The 22760-nt window shown below is 33.9% G+C and overlaps 1 protein-coding gene across 13 annotated transcripts in view; it reads right to left on the minus strand.

Annotated features, from left to right (window-relative positions):
* Window positions 1-22760, minus strand: part of KCNC2 (potassium voltage-gated channel subfamily C member 2) — a 173057-nt gene that overhangs the window by 9073 nt on the left and 141224 nt on the right. For 9 of the 13 annotated variants that reach the window (XM_054444677.2, XM_054444668.2, XM_054444670.2 and 6 more), the window contains exon 3: window positions 1252-2179. In XM_054444677.2, the coding sequence (XP_054300652.1) occupies window positions 1252-2179 (928 nt within the window). Of the gene's footprint in view, window positions 1-746; window positions 851-1251; window positions 2180-22760 lie in introns of all 13 variants that reach the window. The other 4 variants (XM_054444675.2, XM_054444673.2, XM_054444674.2 and 1 more) reach the window with 2 other exon arrangements.

The following is a 22760-nucleotide window of genomic DNA, read 5'->3' on the forward strand; positions in this document are numbered from 1 at the left end:
ATCTACTAGTAAATAAGCATAAGGACTGTGAATGAAACTTATAAACACTTACAAACTTCAGCTCCAGTCACATTGTTTTTTCCATTTACCTCATTAAAATTTCTAGAAGCTAAGGAGGGACCTATGAAAATGATGCCTCCTTTTTTGTTAGTTTGTTTGCTTTGTTAGTTGATGTTACTTCTAAATTATGCAAAATTATTCACATAAAATCGTCATAAGTCATTTTTCTGTACGAAAAAATGAAATGAAATTTATCTAAGTTATGGGGAATCAATAAACCCTAAATTTTCCTAGTAGGGTAAAAGTTAATTAAATTGTTTAATCTGCAAAATATTTTACCTGTACCAGACAGTAGACGAGAGGTGACACTACTATTACTTTGGCAGCTGAATGTCAATTTCTAGTCGATCAACTCTACATTGTCTATAGCAATGGGGAGGAGCAGAGATTCAACAAGTCTCAAGCAGTAAATCACTCAAAATTAAGTTCTGAGAGAGAGCAGAACCCAAAACATTGTGCCTAAAATGGAATTCCACTGAGAAATTCAACTTTGCCATTGAGTGGCCAAAGCAGATCACCTATTCTCTGAAAAATGGTGGGTTAATTATATTACATGGCATGGACCCTCATCAAAGGGGTTAAAATGAGATACCCTATTTAATTTAAGAACAACAAAAATTTAATCAATCCTACAGGATATTACTAGGGAAGAGCTTTGTTATCAAAAAGGTTATCTTCCATATCACCTGTTTGGAGTTTAGGCCTTTGAAATGTAAGCATCCATTCTTCTTAAATAACTGCTTCTTGTGAATTAGGTTGAGATGCATGGCACCATGTGGCAGAGGTAAAACTGAGACAAACACACCAAGCCAAACGATATGGAGATCAACATTTTGAGGATGAAAGATGAAAAATGGCCAATATCATACCATCACATCGTGCAGGGAAACAAAGAAACATTGGCACAAAAGCAACAAACAGGCAAAAGAAAATATTGGCACCATCAGCAAAGGGCATTCCCACTGAAGCAGGAAAACTCTATAGACCAGCTATGCCATCTTCTACTTGGGGTTCAATTAGAAAATGCTACAGTCTAGCTATCTATAAGCCTGACACAAACACACATTTCGTGAAGGGGTTAGGGCTGAAAACTCATGAACATTTGCAGAAAATGAGAATGACTGTCTTCTGCCTAAGGAACATACTGGTCTATAAAGTATTTAATAACATGCATTTGAAGTCCTGCCTTACCTGATCTGTTATGTTCCAGAAGTCGATTGTCTTTGCCCAGACATGTGTCACTCTGTGTACTATTGCAGGCCATATTTAATTCTGTCTTGCAAAAAGTAGGTGAGCTTGCCTGAGGAGCAGGAGGGATGTGCTTCTTTCTTTTCCTTGGAAGTTTCTGCTTTGCCATTGCCAAGGAGTAGTACATTCCAAAATTGTTGACAATGACAGGCACTGGCATAGCTATTGTCAGCACTCCAGCCAGAGCACACAGGGCTCCCACCAGCATGCCTGACCATGTTTGGGGGTACATATCCCCATAACCCAGGGTAGTCATGGTCACTACAGCCCACCAGAACCCAATGGGAATGTTTTTGAACTGTGTGTGCTCACTAGCTGAAGGATCGTTAGGTTGAGCTCCCACTCTCTCGGCATAGTAGATCATGGTAGCAAATATCAAAACTCCTAGAGCCAGGAAAATTATCAGCAGCAAAAATTCATTAGTACTAGCTCGAAGAGTATGTCCAAGCACCCTCAGACCTACAAAATGGCGGGTGAGCTTGAAAATTCTCAGGATCCTCACAAACCTTACCACCCTGAGGAAGCCAAGTACATCTTTAGCAGCTTTGGATGACAGCCCACTGAGTCCCACCTCTAAGTAGAAAGGTAGGATGGCCACAAAGTCAATGATATTCAAGAGATTTTTGATGAATTCAAGTTTATTGGGTGAAAAAACAATACGGACTAAAAATTCAAAAGTAAACCACACCACACACACTCCTTCTACATACGTCAAGGCAGGATCTGTTTCAATTTCATACTGTAGAACAACACTTGTGCCATTGATGACTGGTTCTGTCTTGTTTTTAACAATATTGAAAGCTTCATGTGTTTCCAGGCAAAAAGTTGTAATTGAAACCAGGATGAAGAATAAAGAAGCAAAAGCAATAAACTGTAGAAGAAAAAGAAATAAAAAAAACCCACAGTGATCTGAATCATAATATATGTTGATTCAAATCTAAAAGCAACAATCACTGTAAATAAAAAAGAATAACAGCATATTTAGAGGTTTCACTTGGATATGACCTAAGAAAAAGAAGATACATGTATGTAACATTAATTAGAGTGTACAGATAATGTATTTCAGGTTCTGTTTTCAGCTTATAGATACCAAGTTTTGCTTTATGTTGGAATATAATTTATTGAGTTTTTTTGTGTAAGAAAATATAACCTGTAAAGAGAACATGAAAATCACTGTAAAGGAATTGCAAATGAAAACACACCAAAACAAAAGAGAAATTTAGACGACAGTTTATGATCCTAGAAATCTTTATGCATATGATCAAGTTTTAAACTTTTAAATATAAGGTGCACGACACACTGATAGAAATTTGGAAGCTACCCAAATTTAACTGTAGATTTGTATTCATATATAAAATGGTCTGGATATCATATGGTATCAGCATGAAAAAAAAAATCTTTGCAATATGTGCTGCCGTGTAAATTACACCAACTTCAGGTGGAGACTTGTCCAAAAGTGCAAATTTAGGGAGGAAGAATAAATAAGACTGAAAGGAGAAAAACCCAGTAAAGGAGCAATTTAAATGAAAATGTCTTCCTCTCTTGAAAATGGATCTCAAAGTGTTAGAGTAACATACTATAAAGTTGAAAGAGTTTCCTTAAATTCAATTCATTTCTTCAGCCAATAATATATGACTACACACACACACCTACCAACACAGAATAATAAAAAAAGCACTCATACAGTTCTTAGTAGTACCATATACTGTTGAAAGTAATTTACATCATTAACTCACATCAATCCTCATAACAGCACTACTCCTACTCCATTTTACAGTTCAGGGATATCAGGACAGAAAGTTTAAGCTACTTTTCCATGGTCGTAAACTACAAAATGATAAGCCTGAGTCACTAACCTGACAAATTTAGCTCGATTCTGTTCCCCTCACTTACCAAACTCTCAAATGCAGAATACAAATGTGCTGAAAACCATTTATTTATGCTGGGATCACATACTTCTTAATATTAAAGATCTGAAAACTTGAAATCCAGCTGTTTGAATGAATGGCACTGTTATAGTCAGCAGTGCTAGAGATCACTAGTAAGCTGTGATAACACTCAGGTTTAGCATGCTAAATGAACACCAATAGGTTCTTCCTTAAATGTCTAAACAAAAGAGTCATTCAGGAGAAGGAAGTTGTCAGTCAAGTGGAGGGAGGTTCTTACTTGAAAATAATAGAGTGTATCCAAAATACAAAGTTGCCCCTAATATCTAGTCCTCAAGCATGCCATTGGGAAGAGCTGAGACAGTTCAAGAAGAGATTGAAACCACCTCCCTTTTTACCTGGTTGAGTTTTAATCCACCAAAATGTAAAGGGTATACAAAAGGACTAAAATATCTTAGGACTGTGGCTATCTGCCTTAAAGAACCACCTCAAATTATGGAACTTCTTCTACAGCGTGCCAGTTAGTACATCAGCTGTCTAGTATTCTAAGGCAGGTCATTTTCATGGCTTTGCCTTACTCTCTCATGCACATTTTCTAACTGCTCTAAGTTTTGGCAATGTGGTCTGACCATTAGCTTTCCCAGACGTTTTATGAGATAATAACATTCTTTTGTGATTCAGTTTTCCCTTTGTACAAGTAAATGTACTATTCTTTTTTAATCAATCATTTGTCGTAACCCTTAGTATCATGAAGATCCTATGTACACATTAAAAGATAACCTTTCAGAGGAAGAATCAGTTTTCCTCTATTCATAAATTACTTCTTAATTTAATCCCAATTTTATCTATAGATTTAGGAGTCATGTTTGTTTCTTATTCCACTGAAAATCTTTTGTCATTAGAGTCCTGCCAATATGTACCTACTAACTCCCACCCCTCAACTACACTCTTCACCATCCCTACCTTAGACTAAAGCATTTCAGGCATTTATAGACTCAGAAGAATCTTCCTAAAGCCTTTATAGCTCACTACCTCCTTAGTAATGGGATGTGTGTGTGTGTATTTGTGTGTATTTTGACAAAATTTTGGTTTCTATGCAAATACTTGTGCATAAATAAAACATATGAACAGCCTATAAATATAAACAGTTCTAAGACACAAAACTTTGAAAACCAAAAGTTACTTGTTTATGTAAGTTGTTTGGCACTTGTATTTATCAATATTTTATTGGAAATATTTAAAGAACCACATTGTGATTTTGTATTTGTATTATTCTACTTTGCTATTTTTATAATTCTGTATATCTTTCGCTTTTAAGTAGTTTGTAAATTTGCCAGTTTAATACCAAAGTTGATTCAATTTTCAAATATTCTTTTTATTTTCCTATTATAGTAATATTTTACTATAATATATATTACATAATTTATATAATTAATTATTTATATTATATATAACATATATAAAATATATAGTAATATTTTTACTCTAAGAGGAAAATAAAATAATATTCGAAAAAGAAAACAACTTTGGCATTCTGAGAAAAAGACAACATTCATCTCAGAGGTAGATGATTATTTTGCTTTAAGAACAACCAGAGAGGCCAGGTGCGGTGACTCTCACCAGCACTTTGGGAGGCTGAGGTGGACGGGTCGCTTGAGGTCAGGAGTTCAAGACCATCCTGGCCAACATGGTGAAACCCCATCTCTACTAAAAATACAAAAATTAGCTGGACATGGTGGTGCACGCCTGTAATCCCAGCTACTTTCCCAAGTACTGAGGCAGGAGAATCACTTGAACCTGGGAGGCAAAGGCTGTAGTGAGCCAAGATTGTGCCACTACACTCGAGCCTGGGCAACAGAGAGACTCTGTCTCCAATAAAAATTTTAAAAAAATAAAAACAGCCAGAGAGGCAATGTATTTATTTGTGAAAGCTAAAAATGCTAGTCATAATCTGGATTCTAATCTTAGGATAATATTCTTAGGATTCTAAGACGGAACAAAAGTATGCTTGACAACAACATAATAGAAATTTGGAAATTGAGGTTGAATTCTGAAGAGGGGAAAAGGAAAAGTTCTCCAAGGAGAAGGAGGAAGAGCTGAAAATGTAATGTTCAGCAAATGAGAAATTCCTTCACAGGTCCAGTAGCAGAACTTGAGAATAACAATGGAGAATATTAAATTTTAAGATGATGCTTTTTCTGTTTTGCTTTAAGCAAAAGGGTATTTTATAAAATCAGCTTGATGTTGATTCTGCTTCAAGGAATGAAGGTACTGGGCCAGCAGAGGACAAAAAGAGGAGAGAAGTTAACCATGGGAGGCAGGATACGTTATAGGTATAAGAAACACAGAAGAGTCATAAAAATAAGAATGACAGGTAATAAGGGGAAATGTAGCCCCCATGAAAATTCTTGGAGATACTGGGAAGGTACAGAGTTTCCCATGAAAGGAAGAGGAACTCAGTTTGTTAGCAATTTACTTCAAGTATCAAATGAATGGGTGACCCAGTGGCTTTAAGGACTCAGAATGATCCAGAGGCAAACACTTGGATTGCATTAGCAAAGACTTGATGCACTTTATCTGAACTTAATTCTAAGCTCTTTGAATATGAAGAATGTTTTCTTTTGTTTCTGACTCACTGAGTAGAGCTTAAATGGGTAAATATGAGGTTAGATTGAATAACATTCAGAAAAAGTAAAAAGGAAAGAAACGGAGGGGAAGAGATTTTATTTGTCTTTTTTCCTTCACTGAACTGAGAAATCTTTAAGGACTGGACTGGCATCATATTCACTTTTTGTATGTCTTACTCCTTGCACCACTGTTAGTACTGAGTATGGCAGGATAGATAAAAGCGTGGAAGAATTAATGAAAGAATAAATGAGGAAATGAATAAGATAGACACATTCCAGTGGGAATTAAAATGATATGAATAAAAGGTAAGTAATATAAATCAAACAATGAAAAATGAATATTGAAGCAAAAAAAAGCCAAATTTAAAAAGCAAATTGAACTGGCTTATTGGTCCAAATGTCACCAATAGCACCTTCCATTCATTCTCTTAATGGAGCTTGTGTCTTAGCAAGATAATGGGGAAGAGAATCACACTGCCATCTCTCTCTGTCTTTTCCCTGTGATAAGACCAAAAACTCCTCCAGACATTAATTAAAATTAAAATTAGGCATGTTGAATAATTGAAATGTTAGAAAGCTCTCCAGACAAGGTATGTCATGGCAACTGATTGTACAGATCTGATGCATCATTCCAGGCAGTTTCAGAATAAAAATACTCTGTTAAAATATTGGCTTGTGAGTCTAATCAGTAGGCACATTTTTCTCCATTAGCCATGTCCATGTATTTAATTGCAGAGAAAGGCCAGGACTCTTATTTTTTTCCAATCAGTGACCATGGGTTGGAAGTCATCATAGTCCAGGATCTCCATGGAGGGTCTCATGTCAATCTACCTCAATGCAAATATTTAAGCAAATTTCTAGGTATGTATAATAGGCAGAGAGAAAGTGATGAAAAGTGGGTATATTTTTATTTTCCTCATTTTCTCTTTCTTGTTATGATTTAAATGAGTGAAATTGAGCTCTATAACATATTCACAAATGCTTATGCACTTTTTCAAAACTGTGGACTAGACTGTGTCCTTTCTCTGTGCTACTCTCACCCAGGATCACTAATATTGCAGCAATTTTCACATACTTTTGTTAATAATTCCACATATCCACAAGTTGCTCAGAGAGACTTAAACATTCTATCCCCAGGATTGTGACTTAAAGCAAGAAGTAGGTCTTCAGTCCCTGTTGTGAAATTAGTAAAAGAATACATTATAAAATTCTGTTGATTTGGTATGCAAAAATTCCATTGGAGCCAACACAGAATCTGTCTTTTAAAAGTTACTTCCCCTTCCTGTGTCTATGTGTTCTCATTGTTCAATTCCCACCCATGAGTGAGAACATGCGGTGTTTGTTTTTTTGTCCTTGCGATAGTTTGCTGAGAATGATGGTTTCCAGCTTCATCCATGTCCCTACAAAGGACGAGTTAATGGGTGCAGCACACCAACATGGCACATGTATACATATGTAACTAACCTGAGCGTTGTGCACATGTACCCTAAAACTTCAAGTATAATAAAAAAAAAAAAGTTACTTCATCCTCCTATTATTTACAATAGAAAAATCAGCCTATACTATAAAATATAAAGGAAGAAAAACTTAAAAAAAATAAGGCTAAGGCTCATCTCTATTTTGTAAATGAAAGTCAGAGAGATAATTTAATATTTGAAAATTAACATTGTGGGAAAATCATGAAAATAAGTTGCCTAAAATATAATACTAAGTAATTTCCATTTTTATAATTTTACATAAGTTGCATTATTTTGGGTTTGTATTCTAAGGACATTATCTTTCCAAATGGGAATACTTCATTCCTATTATGCTCATGTTGCTTTTCTTTCTTAAATAATAAAATAAAGACTAAAGAATTGCAAGAATTTTAAATGTTCAAGTATCAGAAGTTCATGTAATCCTGTGATCCAAAATTTCCACTTTTAGAAATTTACTGTAAAAAAAATTTATATTAAAGTACAAGGAGAGACACACAGAATGATATTCAATGAAGCATTATTTATAATTAAAAAATAAAAATGTTTGTCTCTGAATTGATGGTATGTCTGTAATATAGCATTCCAAGGAATTAGATACTGCAACATGTACTTATATGGAAAGATCTCCAAGGAATCGTGTTAAGTTAAAAACAAATGACTGCAGAACAACAATATGCAGAATGTAATCTCATTTTTTCTCATTACATACAACTAATAAAGCAAATGAACAGAAACACTATATTTTTAGGAGTGGTTATAGCTGGGAGTAAGAGTGGCATTAAGCAGAGGTATTGCTAATGAGAAATCCTAATTCATTCCATAAATGTCTGAAGAGTTAAAATTCTCTACGAAAAACTTAAGCATGTATTCTAGGTTTAATTTTAAAACAAAATTCAAAGGAAGTAATAACCAAGAGAAGGTTAAGACTGATTATTCTGAATGACCATTAAGTTGATTTTATTAACCCATAGAACTTATAAATTGGAAGTTTTTAATTTTTCTTCTTTTCTGCAGCACCATAAACTTAGCTGATAGTCTTAATTTTGTGTATATTCATGTCTTATACACTAATTTGCCATAATTAACAAGAGTTTGTTGTTCATAGAACTCTGGTCTCTACAGAGAGAAAAAATCTCTTTCATTGGTAAGTCTGTCCTTAAAGGCCAATCAAGTAGGAACAAGTAGGATCCACTGTCTGCTGGTTCCATGCAGAGCTGAGAATTAATTCAGTTTCTTCTGAGGCTGCTGATAAAATCAATTTTTCTTTATCCAAGTTTTACCACTTAAAAACAGATGCACAAACATTACCACATTTATGGTATTGAATTAGATTGAAGAAAGCTGGTCTTTCAATGAAACCACTATACACAATTACCAAGCTCAGAAATCAGTAAAAAAGATTAAACTTCAGGTGTCTATACATAAATGTGTATGTATATCACACATGCTATAGATTTTTATATCTATATCCACATAAAATGTTTCTATGTATAAATAAATATTAAAGTACAGATTATACATAAACATGTATATATTATAAAGATTGGTATAGAAATAGGTATAAAACAATACAACATTCACTCCTAAAATAAAAAAAAAAATGCCCAAAGTTACTATTGACCACTGAGACATATGTGGTCCCTGATAAATATCTTCTACCATGTTTTCTTTATATCCTTATCCAATGTAAATATACAATCCTTCCTCTATATTTTTATTTTGAGGACACAGATTGATTTAATTGAAATTGTAATTGTTTGTTTAGAGTCAAGGCCTATCTATTCACAGAAAAATGTGATTTTCCTGGATACAAGAAAGAAAGGCTTGATGTGTTATTGGTATTATCACAATGAATTATGGTGTACAAAATTAGGTAACCAGAATTAAAAGTCATCAATTATGAATATGTAGTACCATTTTGCTTTCTTAAGTCTCATGATGAAATTTAAAGTATGTAATTACCATATTTTATAAAAATATTTTTTATAATTGTTTCATTACACTGAAGAAAAATTTTATGCTTTGCACTCTTAAGAATGATAATTGACAATATATAGCAATTTCATGACATAAACCAGAATTGTAATTTCAAAATTCCAATTATTTAAAATTCCCCCTCATATTTTTATCTTTAATATAGTTAATATAAATTTATTTTTAAATGATTAATTTGTCTTGGGATGATATGAACTGCTCTACCACCATCTAGGGTTATAGAGTCACATTATTAAGCCTTATCTGCTATGAGTCCCAATATGTCTTTCTTGAGGCCAACAATCATGTTCCAAAATAAATTATCCAAAAATATTTGTTTTTACTTAATGGAAAGTGATGGAAGTGAAGGGAGGTAACTAGCTTACAACCACCTGCCAAAGAGATGTTCTGATTCAGAAAAGTCTGTTTCTTTTAGCACTATGGCACTGCAGTTAAAGCACATCTTACATAGTGCCACCAATGTCTGTCTACCCTGCAGTACCACCTTTGTTAGTCCAGATACCTGTAAACCAAAGGGTCCCCAAAACCTCAGTCTCAAATATTATTGTTCTTTTTGTCCATATTCTCCTTGCTCAGTAATTTTTTTCTAAAACTATAACACAATCCCCAGGTAGCCAAGTTCCATCCAGCTATGGGAGCTAGACCCACCTGTAGGTCCACTGAAGCCCCATATTACATATTAAGTTAGAGCTGTAGCACTTTTTCTTCCTTAAGATCTTTGTTTAGTGGACATCTGCTCCTCTTTGCTAATTAGCTTAGGCAGAACCCCTCCAATCCACTCTGGTACACTCCAGCAGGTGTTCCTATTCAGATGTATGAGTAGCAGACACTAGAGTCCCCTTCCTCCTGTGTCTGAGGAGCACTTTTACAAGTACTTGCAAACTCTTCCCAGAGCGCAGAGGTAAATTTACACTAAAAGATCCTGTGTAAATTGCAATTTGGTTATGAGAAACAAAGAAACCATATTTAAAATCTAGAAGAGATTGATTGATTGGCTGTGTAATTGGAAGTACAATAAAATGAACTTTAGTGTTTCATGCCTTAACAAGTTAACTATATCAACTGCTTTCACATCATGGTCTAGGGACTCCTAGTAGTCATGAGGCCTTTTCTGGGGTCCATATAGTCAAGCATAGCTTTGTAGTAATACAAAATATTTCTTGCCTTTTTCACTCTCATTGTCTCACTTGTTTACAGTGGAGTTCTCTAGAGGCTATATGACATGTGGTCTCTCAACACATTGAATGCAGAAGCAGGTATGAGAAATCACCCATTGTCTATTAAGCAAGATATGAAAGAGATTTGCAAAAATGTAAAACAGTGCCACTCTTCTAATTTTTGTCTCTTTTAAATAATTTTCCTTTTACACAATTTATTTTTCATTAAAATGTTAGCTCATATCACTTGGTTATATCCCAGTCCAGGAAAATAGATGTCTCCTAGGCTTTTTATGTGTGACTAACAGGACAAACTAGTGATTCTGTACAAGATTACAAAGTCTCAAAGTTAATCTTCAATACAATTGGCTGCTTTACTAGATTATAAAATAAATATGACTATGCATTTACTATGTAAATAAATTTTTTAATATTATGAATTCTTCTACCCTAAGGAATTCACAATAGTCATAGAGATCTACAATAATCAGAAATATCTAGGTCTATTGCTTAAATATTGGAAAGTCTTGAAATCTGGTAATCTCATCTACGTCCATGAATCTGCCTGCCATCACAGCATCAATGATAACCCAAATGTCATCTCCCGCTCTGCCTTCTCTTGGCTTTTTATAATCGTAATTCCAAAATACACAAAGCTCTTCAATCTCAATCAATAAAGGCAATCAAAATACTAGCTATTTTACATATTATTGTTGAAATTTTCAAGGGAATTTCAACTTACACTTGCCCAATTTGTTGATCAAATCTGCCCTTTCTATTCCAATATATATTTCTGTTATTTTGGACCATCATTTAGCAATTAACCAACTTGGTACCAAGACTCCTTTTTCTTCCCCAACACCTTCATCTGTTGAATCGCTGAATCCTGTAGACTCTCAGACTCTAAATACCTCTAGCATTTTTCTCCCTTCTCTTCATTCCCAGGGCCAGCAGCTTAGCATTTTTTTTCTTTTATTATTATTATTATTATACTTTAGGTTTTATGGTACATGTGCGCAATGTGTAGGTAAGTTACATATGTATACATGTGCCATGCTGGTGCGCTGCACCCACCAACTCGTCATCTAGCATTAGGTATATCTCCCAATGCTATCCCTCCCCCCTCCCCCCACCCCACAACAGTCCCCGAAGTGTGATGTTCCCCTTCCTGTGTCCATGTGTTCTCATTGTTCAATTCCCACCTATGAGTGAGAATATGCGGTGTTTGGTTTTTTGTTCTTGCGATAGTTTACTGAGAATGATGATTTCCAATTTCATCCATGTCCCTACAAAGGACGTGAACTCATCATTTTGTATGGCTGCATAGTATTCTATGGTGTATATGTGCCACATTTTCTTAATCCAGTCTATCATTGTTGGACATTTGGGTTGGTTCCAAGTCTTTGCTATTGTGAATAATGCGGCAATAAACATACGTGTGCATGTGAAGACATTTATGCAGCCAAAAAACACATGAAAAAATGCTCACCATCACTGGCCATCAGAGAAATGCAAATCAAAACCACAATGAGATACCATCTCACACCAGTTAGAATGGCAATCATTAAAAAGTCAGGAAACAACAGGTGCTGGAGAGGATGTGGAGCTTAGCTTTTAAGATGCTTTTAATTACTTTTTCTTGGATTACTTGGAAAAAGCACTCTTTTAAGGGAACAAATGTGATTATGGCACTCACCTGCTTAAAATAGTTTAATGGCTCCCAACTAGTAGATAATATGCAATTAAAAAAAAAAAAACTTTATTTTTATTTTTTGAGACAAGGTCTCTCTCTGTTGCCCAGGTTAGAGTGCAGTGGTGAAATCATGGGTCATTGCAGCCTTGATCTCCTGGGCTCAAGCAATTCTCCCACCTCAGCCTCCCAAGTTGCTGGGATTACATGCATGTGCCATCACACCTGGCTAATTTTTGTATTTTTTTAAAAATAGAAACAAGATTTCACCAAGTTTCCCAGGCTAGCCTTGAACTCCTGGGCTCAAGCAGTCTGCCTGCCTCAGCCTCCCAAACTGTTGGGATTATAGGCATGCACTACTGCATCTGCACATAGAACTTTCTTAATATGTTACTCAAGAATTCCCTTATGTGGTCCTTACCTACCTTTTCTAATATGAATATCACCTCTCCTATGATGTACCAGGCTATTTAATGACTTTGCACATGCAGTTCCTTCTGTCTAAAATTCACCTTTTTCCTTTGTAAGACTGGCAAAGAACTACTAAGTAGTTAAACTTCAACTCAGTAATCACACAGTCTTTTAACAAATCCTTGAAATCTGGTCAAAATTAACCACTTCCTTGCAGTTTTCTAATATAGCACTTATCTCATTTCTGTAATATTTTATTTTCTTCTCCGTTGATAGAAAATAAGCTTGTAACAGAGAGCTTTATTCAGATTTTATGTTAATGGCATTGATTTGGTGCTTAGTAACTATTAAGAAGGCATAATGGCAAAGATTATGGCCACACCAAACATAAAGTTTAACTCAATCTTGGTTTATTTATTTACACCACTTTCCCCAAGTGGATTTTTAAGAAGGTTCATGAAAACAACAAACGGAATAGGAAGAAAGATATAAACTAAGACAAATTAGAAAATAGATTGTCAGCTTGTGTGACAAGAGTAGGGTACTGTGAGAGATGTAAAGGAAAGAGAATGCTTCAAGGTGGAGAGATTAGCAGTCAATTTGTGCTGAATTCAGAGAAGATAAAAACATCTATTGGATGAAATAATCAGGCCACATAGTTTCCTATGATTAAGCAGTTTTAGTAAAGAAACAGGAAAATATCCATCTCAAGGGATTAACAAACTACTGGGTGCTGAGAAGTATAAGTGACAAGTACACACACACACACACACACACACACACACATATAAAACACAGAAATTATTGCATCATGAGGGTGTAAAATCAATTTTGTCCATAGAGGTCATCACAAATATTTATAATTTTTATAGGGCTTAACAGTGAGTTCTAATATCAAATATTCCTGAATGCTAATCCTAAAACTTTCTAATTTATAGCCTTTTCCTACTCATAACCAATCAGCAAGCCATCACAACTACATGATTTTTACAAATTGTTTTTAACTAATTCTATTCCCAAAACGTAACTGTGTACTTGTTGTTCTGAGAAGCATCAGGAAAGGAAGAAATTAAGGGCTATGCCACTGATAACAGTTTTATAGGATAAATAAGCGGTAATAGAGAAATTAGGAATAGCTTTAAGATACCAGTAGCAATGTTACCTTTGACATGACTCCAAAAAATAAAATGTATGCTTTTCTTCCAAAAATAACAATAGTAATAATAATACTAATAGATAAAATTCAGTGAATTCATCTGTCCTAAAAGTTATTTTTTATTTAATCTTAACAACACATTACATAGTAGATTCTATTACCTCATTTTACAGAGAAGCAAACTGAAGCTTAGAGACTGGAATCAAAGCCCTCTTCTTTATAACGTACATGTCTTCTCTGAATGGGCCTTTGTTTAACAAGAATCTTCAACTCTACTGGACAGAAAGATTCAGAAAAGAAAAACTAGACTGATAAAATAGTGTTTTATGCATACACATGCACGAAAACACAACATGCATACATGCTAAACTCTGGTCATCAATACTGCAAGAGCAATAAAGCCAGGAGAATGAAGTTAACTTTTATTTCTCATTTGTCTTCTAGATTTTTATATACAGTGTTTTTTTCAGGATCCTTATAAAATAAATAGTTTAACATCCAAATGCTGGTTCTACACAAGCAAAGAGAAATAAGCAAATAAGTGTCAGGCTTTAAAAATGTGTTTATTATTTGAATAAAGTGAATATTCAGTTTATTATTTGAATAAAGTGAATATTATTTGAATAAAGTGAATATTCAGTATCTGAAAAATTGTGAAACTTGCATGCATGGACAAATATGAACTGAGTGCTTCCTTTCCCAGATTTTTAAATCTTTCAGCTAGATTTTTTTTAAAAAAGTGATTGTTTTCATAGATTATTTAGCTCATTTTAGGGCTTTCAGGTCAAGGTTTACAGGACTTGTCCTTGATATAGAGACAACAGAAGGAAAGCTATTAAATATTTAATAGAGTCAGAAAATACTACATTTAATATTCTCTTGAGGTTGCACAGTGCTGACTTAGAAGGAAATCCAAAGTGCCTCGTTTTCACATGTAGAATCTTAGAAATGCAGTTAGTAAATCATCCTCTAAAATGACATCCACAGCTTCAATGACTACATTCTTAAAAGTAACACATTTATTTTAAAATACGTGCTGAAAGCTCTTTATTAATTGGAAAAAAGATAGCTATGGATTGTTCTTTGAGATGTTATTCATGTCCTACTTTTATCACCTTACTTTATCTTTTTAAAATTTCAACAATTAGGCAAGAGCCAGAATTATATATAGGCTTCATTTTTTTTATTCTGCTTTGTCATTTTTGTTTTGCTATGTTTGGGTAAGGAGTGAATTTTAGAGATACTAAGCAAATCAGTCATATAAGGATCTTTAATAGATATTGTACATCCAACATTATTTGTTGATTTTCATTTTACATATGTAAAAATTTCCTTTAAACAGAGTTAAAATGTTCAACTCCTATGTTGAGTCTTGGATTGAATCAATAATAATCACTCAATACTCAACATATGATTCAATGATAAATGTTAAACTCAAATGTTAAACTTGGATTGAATTGATTCAATCCAAGACTCAACATGTGAGTTGAAAATTTATTCAAATGCCAAATTATTAGCCTTCCCAGAGTAACTGCCTGCCTTATGTCCAGAAAAGCCATTATTCTACATATAAAAAAGGTTTTCAATGTCCAGAAATGAGAGAAGCAGGGCAGTGATTGGTGGGGTTAGCAATGTGCTGAGGATGATGGTGGGGGAGAGCTGAATAGGCAGGATTTACTAGAGGACAGACAATAGGTTGTCATTTTGGGAACTAAATTACCTCAAATACTTCATTCAATAAACAGTTAGTGACAATGTTGGGAGTAAACTCAATAAAATGTTTGAGATCTTTAAGTTTCTTCTCATACATTTTGGCAGCAAAATATGCATATGAACCAGAGACAGGACAAATCCTTTTATAATTTCTGATGAACATGTTTAGGCAAGTGAGAAGCAGATGAGAAAAATAAGATGCAAAGACAAGACTGCTCAAGCATGCCAACATTTCCTTACCTTGCTAATGTGTTAACTTTCACAATCAATTATTATTTTTCTCAACAAATTATTCACATTAACTTGGATGATTTTAAAACTTTACCACAAAAAATCAGGTAATTTTCCCCTTGTTGGTGTTACAAAAATGATTTCTTAGCTATAAATGACAAAAATGAGAGTACAATGAAAAGATGCTGATTTTCATTGGGTTTGAAAATTGATTTTGTTTCTAAAATCAGACTCCTCCCAGACAGATGAGTACTGAAAAGCAAAAGTTAATACATATGTCATGTAATCTCCATTAAGTTCTATTTTAAAACACTTTTTATTAGCTACTTTATTCTTTTATTCCTTTGCTACACTACTCTAAGTTGCTATAAAATATTATTATAATCTCTCTTATTAGACTCTACAAAATTCTAAAGCCAAAAACTCACCACATATTGGATAAATATTATCACCTCCCTATAACACCTTCTATCCTTCATGATGTAAGTCCATGTTATCAATGTGATTGTTTTAATACGGTGTTCTAATTTTTCTTTAAATAATTACAAATTTTTACTTCCTTGGGTTACAAGGCTGAGTATAATGAATTCTGTTGATCAGCAAGTATATAGGGTGCAATAATTGTGGTAGAAAGACTGAATAAATATTTATCTAAATCACGTGGATAATAGAGAAGAACAAAAATTGCATATTAATTATTTGTTGGTATTGTTATTAGAAGACAAATTTAAGTTTCTTCCCACTTAACTTTTGTTCTGAAATTGTCAGCAGTGGCAAATGTTTTTAACAAGAATGGATGCTTTCAAAGGTAGACATTGAAATGACAGTAGGCATTATGCTAAAAAAAGTCATGTCTAAGCTTATTTCTTATGAGAGAGTATGTTGTTTTTAACTTTAAATTTGATCAGAAAATATTTTCTTTTTATTGTTTTGAATACTTGGATTTTGTGAATTTAACTCAATTAAAGTATAACGTTTACAACTGTTACTTCAAGAAAAATCGTTTAGTATGCTTTATTTGAAACTTTAGAGTGTACATATACGTTCTACTACATATGTGTGTGTGTAGCATAGCACCAACAAATATTATATAAAGATTACATAAAACTTCTATAAAAGTTATGAAACTGTGACTATATTTCTCCCAAATAATATAGGCAACTAAATAGGTGGAAGGAGAAACAAGTATCAGTGAATTTCTTTATTATTTTACGGTCCATAATATTTATTTACTAATTTGGTTTCCTTATAAGTTAGCATTAACATTATAAAAACAGAAATAAAAAGTTATATATGATTATCAGTCCTTGAAAAATGGATTTCAAGGGTAACACAAGACAGAATCACTGGGATTCAATGAATCACATAGTGGAGACTCAAACAATCAAACAGTCAACAATTATTCATTCAGTTTCTTCAAAAGACCCCTAACAGCAGTGAGTATGTAGTTATTTGGTGTATTGGTATGCCTCAAATAAAATGTCAGTTTTATCTAATTTTAACATCACTTTGAAATTAATAAATATGATTTTTAACTTAGAGTTAAATGTTCATAACTTTTATAAAAGTAATTAGAATACAGTCTGTGCTGGATAATGATATTTCAGTCAATAACAGATCATATATACCATAGTGTTGTCATGAGATTATAAAACCATGTTTTTAACTGTACCTTTTCTATGTTTAGATATTCTTAGACACACAATACTTACCATTGTGTTACAATTGCCTACAGTATTCACTACAATAACATGTTGTACAGGTTTGTAGCTTAAAAGGATTAGGCTAGACCATATAGCCTAGAAGTGTAGTAGGCAATGCCACCTAGGTTTCTGTGAGTACACTCTAGGGTGTTCACATATAACAACAATGAAATTACCTAATGGTGCATTTCTCAAACCCTATCCCTGTGGTTAAGCAATACATGACTGCATTACAAATATTTATAATATTGCCAGTTACTATTAGTTTTCTCTAAAATTTTAATTTTTAACTGCTTAAAGACAGCATTCAGTATGATCAGGCTTCCCTTGACTTTCTTGAGTAAAATTACATTCATATTTTGAATTTGCTACACATCCAATTTGTACCAATAAAAAATGTAAAATATACTATCAAAACTTCATCTAGAGAGGCAAAATATCAAATATATATCTATTAAAATTTAGACATTATTCTTCTTTTATAGAAGTAGAATAATTCAAGAACACCTAAATTTATGATAGCAACATTTTTCACAGTCTTCTTTATCATTTTCTGATTATTTCATTTATTTAGCACTATTTTTTATAATTATCCAATGTTCACAGTGTCACAATAAAATTTTCTTTTTGCTTTGTTATGTTCTGCTCAAATTTTATTATATCATTTCTAATATATTCAAAGTTTATATTTTTTACAAACACTCAAAGCTTGAACTATACAAAGTGCTCCTTGCACCATTGGAAGTAATATTAAGGATTTCAAATACAGCAGGTCACATATATTTGGTTTATATGGATGTCACAATCTATGACTAAATTAAAATTTCCTAGATAATTTAAACCTTTTGGCTATAATTGCTGCTCAGTTGAAAAAAATCATTTGCTTTTAAAAATAAAAGATTTTGATAATAGCTAAATCAACCAACTTAACTTCTGTTAATTTTACTGAGATGAATAGCACTTTCCTACTACTGGGATGATGTAGATATATTTCATGGGCTAACCTTAAACCAGGTTTTCTGTCATCCTAAGTAATCCATTCAGCTTTTAATAAACAAAATTTAAATACTAATTTCAAGAGATCCAATACACTTTTAGCCTGGAATTTGTAAATTCTTGTTCTTGCTAATGAATTACAAATAAATAAAGAATTTCAACATTTAACAAGAGGTGGTTTTAAAGTGATAATTGTTACCTTAAATATACTGAATAAATGTATTCCAACTGTGTTTGATTTATAACAAATTAGTAGAAAAGGAAATTTTAGATCTGTAAAATAATGTTTAAATCATTTAAGCTAACGCTTTCAATTTGGGGATAACAAAAAAGCTTAGGCGGGTATGGTGGCTCACGTCTGTAGTCCCAGCATTTTGGGAGGCCAAGGCAGGCAGATTACTTGAGTCCAGGAGTTCGAGACCAGACTGGGCTACATGGAAAAACTCTGTTTCTACAAAAAATAAAAAATTAGCCAGCCGTGGTGGCGTGCATCTGTAGTTCCAGCTACTCAGGAGGCAGAAGTGGGAGGATCTCTTGAGCCTGGGAGTTTGAGGCTACAGTGAGCAGTGATTGAGCCATTGCACTCCATTATGGGTGATAGAGGAAACCCTGTCTCAAAACAAAAAAAAGAACAAAAATAACTGAAAAACAAATAAACAAAAAAAGCCTAAGAAGTTAGGTCACATGTTTAGAGTTGCCTTTATAGTTTGTGGCAAAGTCTCTAATTCACCATGGAATTCATATGCAGTTCTTTCTAAAATTTTACAAACAAGTAGATAGATCAATTATAATACATTACAGTGTATTAATTCCTGTTTAAAAAATTCATTATACATATATTCAACCAACACTTATTGAACACCCATGATAGACCAGTGAACATGACAGATATGAACAGTCCTATGAGAATGAAGAGACAAGAATATGAGTTCTTCCTGGGGGAATATGGAAAGGCTTCTCTGTGCAGGAGATATTGAACTCTACTTACTTCTTTAAAAAGGCTTCCCTGACTCTCTTCTGCATGGCTTGCTGTGTTTGAAGAAAAATAGTATCCAAAATCTTCTATGGCAGCACTGAAAATAGGTTTTGCCCTTTAACTACCTGCTCTAAGTGTAGAAAAGTCTCAAAAAGTATTAATATGAAGAATGTGTTCAAGAGCAGTAGCTCCTCTCGCTGTAACTCCCTAATGACATCAGTGTTTACCTGCCTCCTTCTGTTTTCATAATATATCATTAATTTGTCAATGTGTGTCACATTCTCATTCCCCCACTCCTTACACACTATGAACTCTTCAGGGCAAAAAAAAAAAATCATACTTTTTGTATGTTCTCCGTCTTACGCATGTAGAAGTCCCCTTATAAAACTTTACTTGAACTAAAGTAAACTGCATTTTTTGGAATGATCATGGAGTTTATCTTTTAGGCAAAGATACTGTGAAAACAACTTTCCAGGGAAGGAAACATTTGTAAAAGGTACAGTGTTGTAAAAGACTCTAATGAATCAATCTGGGGAAGAGCTTGACAAATATGCACATCTGGAGGGATAGACCCAGATGTGGAAAGCAGGAGCATACTGCTTGTGTAGTTAGTGATGAGTGTTGTGTTGAGTCCAAATTGGGAATGGCCACCAATGCCATAATAACCACTGGGTAAACACAGTGTTCTGACCACCACAGGTATCCAAGGGCTATTTTAAGTGGGGCAGTGACAAAATCAGTCTATGTTTTTGTATACGTTTTAATGAGACGAAAGGACTTTGGGGAGAAAAGACTAAATAGGAGAATATCTCAATCAGCCAAGCAAGAGAAGACAAGGGCAAGGGTCAAAGCAGTGGCAGCAGCCATCAGGATGGAGAGAGGAAACAGATTCAAGACACATTTCTGAGGTAAAACAGACACTGTGTGTGGCTATGTTGTGTACATAATTATTTAAGTAGGTTAATAATTTATACAAAGTAGAAGGTAGAAATGACAAAAAGTAAAGCTACATAACAAATTAAAGGTGCCTTATTCCTATAGGAATTGTCTACTGACAAAAAGATCATATTTGGACTGATAAAAAGCTTAATTTCCAGGAACATTAAAAAAGGGATTTGAGGAGTTGATTACAATTAACAGTTGCAAATATCAGGGGGATGTCAAAGAGAACTTAAAATCGGTCTTTGGGTTTGGAAAATGAGAAGTAATCAATGACCAGATGAAATTCCTTTCATGAGACTGTTGAGCCCAGAACCAAACTGTGATAGGTTCAGGAATGACTAGGGTAGAGGAAAGGAGGACTAACTGTTCTTTACAAGTTTTACCATAACATCAGGACAAATTCAAGGCAAAATCTTAAAGGGGGGTTACAATAGAAGGAAGGTCTGTTGTCATTGCTTGGTTTTTGCTCCTCTTTCAGCAGAAGATATTTGAGTATATTCATGGTAGAAGGAAAGAAGTCATTGGAAAAGGAGAGTTTGAAGATACAAGAGTAAACCTACATATGTGAAAATACCTTAAACATAGCTAAAACAGAAACATGGCACAGGACTAAAACACAGTTTCAATTTTATATAATCTTTTTTTTTTGAGACAGAATTTCGCTCTTGTTGCCCAGGCTGGAGTGCAAAGGCGCGATCTCGGCTCACCACAACCTCCGCCTCCAAGGTTCAAACGATTCTCCTGCCTCAGCTTCCCAAGTAGCTGGGATTACAGGCATGCGCCACCACGCCCAGCTAATTTTGTATTTTTTTAGTAGAGATGGCATTTCTCCATGATGGTCAGGTTGGTCTCGAACTCCCGACCTCATGTGATCCGCCCGCCTCAGCCTCCCAAAGTGCTGGGATTACAGGTGTGATCCACCGTGCCCGGCCTCAATTTTATATAATAAAGTCCAAACAATTTTCATTTCAAACATAGCAAACTGCTTCCATTGATTCATTCCGGCAGACTAAGATTTCACCATACAATATGGCTGTTATAGAATCATTTCAGTAGACAAATTTTGGTGGTTTATAGAGATCTTACTTCAGTTATTTCTATCTAAGCATAACTGAGCTCAATTAACTATTTTGTATTACCTTAAAAGATGGAAAGAAAGTCCTTTACTGGGTATATCAAGAAAAGGAAAGCATGCCCTTCCTCACCTTCAACCTCTGAGTAGAAGCTTCTTGCAGATCTAAGCATACAAATGTTGGGGATAAGTGAAGCTTTAATTTGATAGAGTTAATATTGTCCCCATGCCCCAGCTACACTGTTTTCACCTTTCCTATGCTAGGGAGACCCAGGGAAGTAAGTTTGAGTCTCAGAGGGTCAACTTACTATGTAGTAAAGCCTATTTCACTAGTTCCATCTGTACATCATCATCGAAACAAATCAGAAAGCAATTAACAGGATCGAATTGGCTCCTTTGCAACAAATGTCGTGAAAAGTGGGAGACTTAACCTCTCTGGCTCCTTTACTTGTGCATAGAAATGTGGATGTTAACAATCATCAGCTAAGCTATTTGAGCTAACTTAAGAAAATGCACTTAATGAATAAAAGAATATTGATAAATGAGAATATTTTTCTGCCTAGTTTGTGTTGACCAGTGCAAGAAATATTTTGTGATCCATATTTAGGTACAAGATAGTCACTTTTTTGGGAGGCCAAGGCAGGCTGATTGCTTGAGGTCAGGAGTTCAAGACCAGTCTGGTCAACATGGTGAAACCCCATCTCTACTAAAAATACAAAAAATTAGCCGGCCATAGTGGTGCCTGCCTGTAATCCCAGCTACTGGGGAGACTGAGGCAGGAGAATCGTTTGAACCCAGGAGGCCGAGGTTGCAGTGAGCCGAGGTTGCACCATTGCACTCCAGCTTGAGCAACAAGAACAAAACTCCATCTCAAAAAAAAAAAAAAGTCACTTTTTATATCTAAGCATAATATTAAAAAAATGCAAAGGTAAATTATTTCAAGGAAAATTAAATAACAGTAGGTAGAAAGAAAACTTCCCACATTGTCTGACACCTGCATTGCCATTTCATCTCCATTCTTAAATTGAGATAAAAACAGAACTTAAAAAAATTATATATACTCTCAAATACATTTACTACAAAATGATATTTTATAAACATGTAAATGCATTATTAATATATTTTATTTATATTCACCCTTTATAAAATTTATATCTTTTTAGTTTAGAGACACTAACTTTGTAAATTGTAAATATTTATTAAGACAGCATTTGTGGGAAATAAAGAGTACAAATATTTCAATAAACTATTTTTTAGAATAAGATGTTAATTCATACACATAGGACATATACATGTAGAAGAAAAAATTGCACATTAAAAATACATTCTTTTAAAATTAATAGTCCATATTCTTAATGGCAGACATATTTTTCACATTAAATCTTTTATTTATTTTGCTCAGTTTTTTATTTTTATTTT

Source organism: Pongo pygmaeus, chromosome 10 (assembly GCF_028885625.2).
Source record: "Pongo pygmaeus isolate AG05252 chromosome 10, NHGRI_mPonPyg2-v2.0_pri, whole genome shotgun sequence".
In the NCBI taxonomy this organism is placed as follows: domain Eukaryota; kingdom Metazoa; phylum Chordata; class Mammalia; order Primates; family Hominidae; genus Pongo; species Pongo pygmaeus.